This window comes from Lactuca saligna, chromosome 2 (genome assembly GCF_052625555.1).
Source record: "Lactuca saligna cultivar CGN05327 chromosome 2, ASM5262555v1, whole genome shotgun sequence".
Taxonomy (NCBI): Eukaryota; Viridiplantae; Streptophyta; class Magnoliopsida; order Asterales; family Asteraceae; genus Lactuca; species Lactuca saligna.
The window spans coordinates 181501505-181510725 of record NC_136418.1 but is presented as its reverse complement, the minus strand read 5'-3'; the positions used below and the strand labels follow the sequence as shown (position 1 = coordinate 181510725).

The following is a 9221-nucleotide window of genomic DNA, read 5'->3' as shown; positions in this document are numbered from 1 at the left end:
TTAGTTTTCAGAAGACTTCTGACTTAAAAACTGTTGCGCATGTGTTGCGTGGCGCAACACTTGACATTCTGCTTCAAATCTCTTCACACATTACTTTAACTTATTACAGCAGTCAACCGAGGTTAAAAAAAGTTGACTTTTTTTTATTACCTGCTGCAGTCGTTTGGTCCCCATTTTAGGTGTTGTTTGTTTTTTGGAAAAAACTTCTTCATACCTTTTATTGTTGTGTGGCGCAACACACGCGCAATACTTTTCATCTCGCAACTGTTTGTTTTTTATAAGTTTTCGGATTAAAAAATCTCTGCACGTGTTCTTCTTGGTGTAACACTTGTTTTGCCTCTTCATACCTCTTCCAGCCTCTTCCTCTTTTTTTTTTCTTGCTAAAATATTGATTATATATTTCTGAAATCTTATTTTACATTTTTTTCGTTTTTTTGTTTATTCTTGTTGATTTTTTTATATTGAATAATAATAATTTGTTGATGAAATATCATTATTTTATGCTAAAATATCATTATTTTCTTGTTAAAATAACATTAGTTTTGCTGAAATATCATAAATTATTACCGAAATGTTATACATTAATAAATATTCGGTATTAAAAAACTATTTTCGGATTATAAAATCAGTTAATTTTAAAATTTTAATATCTACAGCAGCATGCAGATGTTAAAAAAACAAATACGTTTTTTATTATAGTCTGCAGCCGTTTGATCCACATCTTCTACTGCAGAGGTGTGCAGAGGTGGTCCGCAGACTTTATAGATTTTTGTTTCAAAAAAATAAACAACACCTTATTCTACAAAGGGTTGCAAAGGTAGTGCGTAAGCTTCAAACATTTTTGCTTCGAAAAAACAAACCACACCGTAAAATATAGTAAAAATCCTTATAAATATGAAATTAATAGAACAGTAAGTTCAACCTATAACATCTATTTATATTGCTATCGACAGAATCCAAATAATGGACATAGAAAAAAATTAATAAAAAAACAGTTACAAATGTTATTTTAAACTATTTAGATGATGCCCAGATTATCTAATCTTCCTTGAGTATCGATTTGACTTCCATCATCAATAAACCTCTGCGACATTCATTAAAAATTAGTAAAGTAATGACTTGTAACAGAAAAAAGTTAATAAAAACGGGATTAAAGAAAAAAGTTAAAAAATGTGGGGACCAGTGACTGCAAATATTGAAGAAAAGAAAGGGTCAAAAGGCAAAAAAACAAAAGTCTCTGTCATTGTGAATAGCGATCGCATAACTTTTCTTTAATTACATCACCTACCCCTACATCTTCCCATCTTACCTCATTTAATGATCTCTATTTACTCACCACATAGTCATATCATACCTAAAATTTCATGCCAGTTTTTAAGTTCGAGCTTTGGTATATTTTTTTTGTATGAATCACCATAACCATACGTATTATTTAATCATGTTTAAGTGAGAGGGTGTTGCTTCGAACCACATGACACTTGTTTGATATTTTTTACTGAGTTTATAATAAATTTAGTATGCCCAGTTATATTAAATTGTTTGATACATACTTAAAAGCCTTTGATGTTCATCTGATATGTCTATTACTTGATCATATTCATGATTATGTATGATTCATTAGTTAGATTTTGATTCAATTATATCTAATCCAATCAACAAATATCAAACAACTCTTAACTACCGAGTGGTCAGGATATTATAAACAAAAACAAAATAAAAGTTAAATGTATATATTAATAACATCTAAATACCTATATAACGTTAATATATATATATATATATATATATATATATATATATATATATATATATATTATTCATTTGAAGTGATATTTTGTCATCTTTATCAAAAAATAATTATAAATTTTTGTTGGGTTTAGATTTGAATGGTGCAATGTATCACTTTCACAACAATATAATCAAATATGTTTTACAATTTGATAAAGATACATTACATTAGTTGACGTAAAGTACATTAATATTGTTTGTATTTGACCAAAAAATAGCGTATTAATCATATGATTCATGTTTCTTTAATCATGTTAATCATAAAAATAGGATCTTTGATATCAGTAAGTTTATTTATCAGATTTTATTAATGTTGATTAATGATTAAAACGTAAAAACCAGTTCTTTACTTCTTTTTCATAAACGTATTAATTATATGACAAGCAATTTAGATATAAAATACTAAAAAAGAAAAAAACAATTTCTTCTAGGGATGATTAATAACCAGTAACCTTTTTCGATTGTTTTTACCATTGGATTCATGTTTCAGTTTATCCACTTGTGTTAAATAGTTCCATTTAAATTAGAAATAAAATAAAATCTAATTGGGATATTGAAGTTGATAAATACATTCATGCTAAATTACTTGTTTGATACATAAGTGAAGAAACCATACAATAACTACACTCGAATTCAAAAGTAGCTACTTAATAATAAATGCATTGTTATAAATATTTCTTGACAATACAGTATGTAATTAAATCGAATAGAATGTAATGAATTGGAAAACCTTAACAAGACATTAATTGGATTCTTTTTATGTATTTATTTATTTTTTGTATTTGGTTGCTTATAAATTATTCACATTACTATATTAAAAAAAATTACATTATTATTTTGATAGTGTAAGCTTTTTTAATCATATTTGATTTTTGAATTGTAAATTGTTAAACTTCTTAATGAAAGACTTGAGTTGAAATTTCTTCGTGTTATTCTCCCTTGCCATTGTCATGATAAGTTCCGATTCGAGAAATTTATGTTATCCACATGGTTGTCAAATATCAAACACAAAAAATACGTTGTCACTTACTTTTACGCCCTTCAACTTACATAAATGTTACAACTGGATCCATTATATTTTGCTCAGCTTTTATATAAGACCCCAACCCACCTTAACGCCTACGTGTAAGACAGCTCACTCTTACCCATTGGCGTATGAACGCGTGTCCACCCCTAAATATACGGGCCCCACGTCCTTCCCCTCTTCAATCTCTTTGCCTAAATAAAGTTATGTATTTACTCTGTCTGAGAGAGAATATCAGTGCTTGAGTGAGAAAGGGAAAAACCTAGAGAGAAAAGAGAGCACTGCCCCACGGCGGCCGGAATCCTTATCTCCGCCTTTATCTTTTACTTTCCGGTGGCCAAAAAACACTTGAAATTCTCCTCTGACATTTTCTTCGGTGACTTCGCGGGTGGATTTGTTTTTTGTTGTAGGTAAACCGTTTAGTTTTCTTCTTAACCTGAATCCTCACACCATTTTCGTTTCTCCGCCATCTTCGCTTGCAGTTCTTTCTGTTAAGAAAGTAAAATTTTAACGGCACTCAGACATATCGTGTGTTATTTGTATAAAGTTGTATAATTTTCCGGGTCTATCCTTGTCTTCGCTTTGTTTCCGTAAAATGCGGTGAGTTTGTTAGGTTTTGTTAGCAATTGTGTGCTCTGTTTTGAAGCCAGGGCCTTTGAAATGAGAAAGCTGCTTAGTATCTGTCTGTTTTTGCTATTGGGTCATGTTATTACTGTGAAATCATTGAATCCAACTCTGGATGATGATGTGCTGGGCTTGATCGTGTTCAAGGCAGACCTGCAAGATCCAGATGGTAAATTGGTGTCTTGGAATGAAGATGATGATAGTCCTTGTAAATGGAAAGGCGTTCGGTGTAACCCTAGATCTAACAGGGTATCCGACCTTGTTCTTGATGGGTTTGGGCTCTCGGGAAAGATGGGACGTGGCCTGATGCAGTTAAAGTTTCTTACCAAGTTATCATTGGCTAAGAACAATCTTACAGGAAACATAGGAGTCAATCTCGCCCAACTTGCTAGCCTTCGGGTGATTGATTTGAGTGGAAACGGTTTCTCTGGACCAGTTCCTTCTAATTTTTTCGAGCAATGTGGGTCCTTAAGGTCAATTTCTTTAGCCAATAACAGGTTTTCGGGCAAAATTCCAGATAGTTTGGCTTCATGTTCATCTCTTGGTACCCTCAACTTTTCATCCAACCAGTTTTCAGGCCTATTACCTTCAGGTATCTGGTCCTTGCATGGACTTAGATCACTTGATCTTTCTGATAATCTCTTGGAGGGTGAGATTCCGAAGGAGATTGAAGGTTTGTATAACCTGAGGGAAATTAGGTTGAGAAAGAACCAGTTTACTGGTGAAGTTCCAGATGAAATTGGGGCTTGTGCGCTGTTGAGATCTGTTGATTTGAGTGAAAACTCCTTTTCTGGGGCTCTGCCAACCACATTGCAGCAGCTTTCTTTGTGTAATAATCTAAATTTTCACAGCAATTTGTTCACCGGCGAGGTCACTGAATGGATCGGGGAACTCGGGAGGCTTCAAACTGTCGATCTTTCCAACAATATGTTTTCTGGCGCTGTCCCAAACGCCATCGGTAATATTCTTTCTTTAAAAGCGCTGAATATTTCCAGCAATGGCTTCTCTGGGAGCTTACCCGCGTCAATGGTCAATTGCCAAAACATTCAGAGCTTAGATGTGAGCCGGAACTCACTCACAGGGTTTCTTCCTACCTGGGTATTTCAGATAGGGCTACAAAACGTTCTGTTTTCAGAGAACAAGCTGACTGGCAGCATCTATGGTGCTCTTACTTCCTCCATTGATATCTCACACCAGAATCTTCAAGTTCTTGATATATCGCACAATGAATTGTCTGGTGAAATCCCATCTGAAATTGGGAGCTTTACCAGCTTGCGATTCTTGAATATATCCAAGAATGCACTGATGGGGGAAATACCAGAAACTATCGGGAAGCTAAAGGCTTTGGATTTTCTTGATTTAAGTGAAAACCAATTGAATGGAAGCATTCCTAGCGAAATAGGAGGAGCAACTTCCCTGAAGGATCTGATACTATCACGAAACTCCCTTGATGGTAACATTCCAAGCTCCATTGGCACATGTTCATCCCTAACTTCACTGTAAGATCAACATCATCCATCTTCTCTTTTTTCTTGTCTCTAAATCTTTTCATGAGTTGCTAATCTAATGATAATTTTTGCAGGATATTATCACGAAACAATCTCTCTGGGCAAATTCCTGTAGCAATGGCAAAACTCAGTGATCTTGAGTATGTAGATCTCTCTTTCAACAAACTCACTGGAACCCTACCTAAACCATTAGCAAATCTCGTCCATCTTGTCTCTTTCAACGTCTCACACAATCAACTACAAGGTGAACTACCAGCCGGAGCTTTCTTCAACACCATATCTCCCTCCTCAGTCACTGGAAACCCAACTCTTTGTGGTGCTGCAGTCAACAAAAGCTGCCCTGCTGTTCTTCCAAAACCAATCGTCCTCAACCCAAACTCAACAGGAACAGACCCTGAGACAATCCCTCCAACTCTCACACACAAAAGAATACTTCTTTCCATTTCTGCCCTCATTGCCATTGGTGCAGCTGCCTTCATTGTCATTGGAATCATCTTCATCACTGTTCTCAATCTTCGTGTCCGTTCCTCCATGTCCCGGTCAGCCGCCGCCATTCCATTATCCGGTGGTGACTTCAGCAGCTCCCCCACCACCGACACGAATTCTGGCAAGCTGGTGATGTTTTCCGGCGATCCCGACTTCAGTACAGGAGCACACGCACTGTTAAACAAGGACTGCGAGCTTGGGCGCGGTGGGTTCGGGGCGGTTTACCGAACCGTTCTCGGAGACGGTCGATCGGTTGCCATCAAAAAGCTTACAGTCTCGAGCCTGGTGAAATCTCAAGAAGATTTTGAGAGAGAAGTTAAGAAACTTGGAAAGATTCATCACCCAAATCTTGTTGCTCTTGAAGGTTATTACTGGACTCCATCATTGCAACTCCTGATATATGAATTTGTTTCTGGTGGGAATCTGTACAAGCATCTTCACGAGGGAGAAGATGAAGATGGAAACAGAAGCTCCCTTACGTGGAATGAAAGGTTCAATATTATTTTAGGGATTGCTAAAAGTATGGCGCATTTACATCAACTTAACATCATACATTACAATCTGAAATCCAGTAATGTACTGATTGATGGTTTGGGTGAGCCGAAAGTTGCTGATTTTGGGCTTGCGAGGCTCCTACCGATGCTGGATCGGTATGTTTTAAGCAGCAAAATTCAGAGTGCGTTGGGTTACATGGCGCCGGAGTTTGCTTGTAAAACGGTGAAGATTACTGAAAAATGCGATGTTTATGGATTTGGGGTTTTGGTTCTGGAGATTGTGACTGGGCGGAGACCGGTGGAGTACATGGAGGATGATGTGGTGATACTTTGTGATATGGTTCGTGGGGCTCTTGAAGAAGGAAGGGTGGATGAATGTATTGATCAAAGGCTACAAGGGAAGTTTCCGGCTGAAGAAGTAATTCCGGTGATGAAATTAGGGTTAATTTGTACGTCACAAGTGCCTTCCAACCGGCCTGACATGGCGGAGGTTATTAACATATTGGGGCTTATCAAATGCCCTTCGTCGGAAAGCCAGGAGGAGGAGGAATCCGGTTAAAATTGATTTAATTATGAAAATGGTGATCGCTGATTGGCTATCCGGCGAAGATGAATCCGGTTAGGTTTTTTTTTTTGAAGGAGAGAGAAGAGGGTTTTGAATTTAGATCATCGCTTGTACTGTACTGCTCTCTGTTTAGCGTTTAAGTTACCGGATTCGTTTTCACCGGATCCAATTTCGGATCCATTGACCCCTACTTTTGTTTGTTGTTATGACATGGGTTATTGTTTAACCGTCTTTTTATCTTGAAATTGTTTGTATCCTGACTCCTGTGGTTTATTTTCAAACCATGTAAAAGGTAAGCTGGAAGGGTATTTCGTCAAGTTATAAAATACATTTTTACCATTTCAAATATCATCATGTGAAGAATAGTTGTAAAATAGGAATATGTGTGTAGATTCATTCAATTATTATAAGATTAGATTGGAATTTACAAGTCAAAAAGTGAAATCGATAGACGCAGCGGCAGCGGGGTCTAAGATTCTTGGCACCCACTTTGAAACAAAAATAATCCAAGTGGTAGTGCTCAGCTGAATAAAGAAGAATAAAGTAACGGAAAGTGAACACGACATAACATAAACAAAGTGCATAAACTAACCTCATTTTTTTTTCCTAAACAAACACCCAAATTTTCAATTTCAGTGCACATCAATCAATATTATTATTAACGACTGAATTTTGTGAACTTCCCGGACTCCTTTAAAGCTATACTTTACACCCAATTAATGTATCTAAACATTTTTGGTCGAGTATTGTGACTTAATTAAGTAAAACTCTTTAATCTTTATCTTTATATATAAATAAAAGTTATTGGTAATGTCGAAGTTGACATGTTTTTTAGACAAATAGTGGGTGGAAAATCTATTATTATTAGCGCATCTTCATACCATGTGCAAAAGCTACTTAAAATGAGTTGTCCCTTCCCTCCAAATCCACTTTGCCTTTGGCCATCAAATATATATATATATATATATATATATATATATATATATATATATATATATATATATATATATATATATATATATATATATATATATATATATATATATATATATATTTTGTAATAAAAGAATATGTTTAATTTCATATTGATAAGTATCATAAAATTATAACCTCTCATTAATGTTATATATCACCTATCATTCCACTTGTCAACCTATTAATTATCTATTTCAAATTTTAAAATTTTCACTTTGTTTTTATTAAATTAATAATTATCTTTTCATTTTAAATTTCAAATTTTAAAATTTCTCCCTTTAATTATTTAAATTAATAACATTAGATTAAAAAATAAAATAAAATTAATATAAAGTATAAGATGATATATAATTTCACGTATTTATTTAAATCAACGATTATAACTTTATATAATTAAAAGAATATCTATTAACTAATAATTTATTTAAAATAATTGATTAATAATTTTGATTTTTTTAATATGAAAGTTTAATTAATTTTATAACCGTGATTATCAACGGGTTATAAACTAGTATGTGTGTGTGTGTATATATATATATATATATATATATATATATATATATATATATATATATATATATATATATATATATAATGATCAAGTGACATGTGTCCAATTCTTTATTCATAAGTAATGAATTGTGAAAGTTATTTATTTAGTTACTCTAAAATGATGTGTTGCCATATTTTCATTGGTTCCGATATGTATATTTATGAGAACATATTTCAAAAAAAATGTCAAATCTTTTTTTAACCTAGATATTGCTTAGACGCAATATTTCGTTAATATGGAATTGAAAAATGATAAGCAGATTAGGAATATTCAAGTTTTCACAAACTTTTTTTTTTTTTTTGGAGAGAGAGAGAGAGATATGAAAGGAGGTATCGTATTGTCTTTTTCATCATCAACAACCACATGTGTGCATAATAAATTTGGTTATCTTGCTGGTTTCCAGATATGAGCCACCTAGAGTTGCACTATCATTTGACACAATGAAACCCACCATCTTTGCATGAAAGACTCCAAAGATTGAAACTAAAATAAGTTTTTAATTTTTTAATTATCGTACGATTATCATAACATCATTATTGGACACGATTTTCAATACAACTATGTGTGATACAAATTAGCAGATAGTCAAAATGGATGACATGTCAAACTGCATATAAAATGCAAAATTATGAATTTCAGGTAAACTTCCATCAAAATTTTTAAAGGAAGATTGAATTTTCATTAAATAAATAATAAATTAGAATTTGTTTTTTTGGGTAAAGGAGGGTGACACATCCATTAAATAATTTTTATTAACAAAATAAATAAACACAATATAATGTTAGTACCTGAAAATGAACATCTAGCAATCACACAATAAAGTTCTCATATCAGTCTTATTTCCGAAGTAGAAAATGTTTTGTAGTTTGTGATTAGAAGTTGAGTTGGTGTCAGGAGTAAAAGCTTATGGTGCGAAGTGAAGGCATTCCGAAATGAAGAACATGTTCAGAAATGATGTATCCGTCTCTATTAGTTTATCTTGTCATTTTGTTTGATGTAACTAGTTATATAACTTAGACTCTTTTGTCAACTTGGATAATCAAAGTGTCAGAAATAACTCTTTTATCCGGTCCTATGTATGTTTAGGAGTTTGTATGATGTAACATTTTCACATATTTATGGTGACTTTTATGACAAGAATATTAGACAGATTGTTACTCCAAAGATAGTATTGTTTGAAGTTATTTCTCTTAACCTCTCTTCC

The 9221-nt window shown here is 33.4% G+C and overlaps 1 protein-coding gene across 1 annotated transcript; it reads left to right on the top strand.

Moving 5' to 3' along the window:
* The first annotated feature begins 3048 nt into the window (after nt 1-3048).
* Nucleotides 3049-6734, top strand: LOC145028408 (Leucine-rich repeat protein kinase family protein). The gene is made up of 2 exons (XM_078977093.1): nt 3049-4935; nt 5019-6734. The coding sequence occupies exons 1-2, from the start codon at nt 3473-3475 to the stop codon at nt 6481-6483; spliced, it is 2928 nt and encodes a 975-aa protein (XP_078833219.1). The 5' UTR covers nt 3049-3472; the 3' UTR covers nt 6484-6734.
* Nucleotides 6735-9221: the final 2487 nt, after the last annotated feature.

What these genes read in the sequence shown, in the direction of transcription:
- LOC145028408 (XM_078977093.1), top strand. Translation starts at nt 3,473, where the DNA reads ATGAGAAAGCTGCTTAGTATCTGTCTGTTTTTGCTATTGGGTCATGTT. An exon ending in TGTTCATCCCTAACTTCACT is followed by an intron (nt 4,936 to 5,018) that starts GTAAGATCAACA and finishes TAATTTTTGCAG; the next exon opens with GATATTATCACGAAACAATC.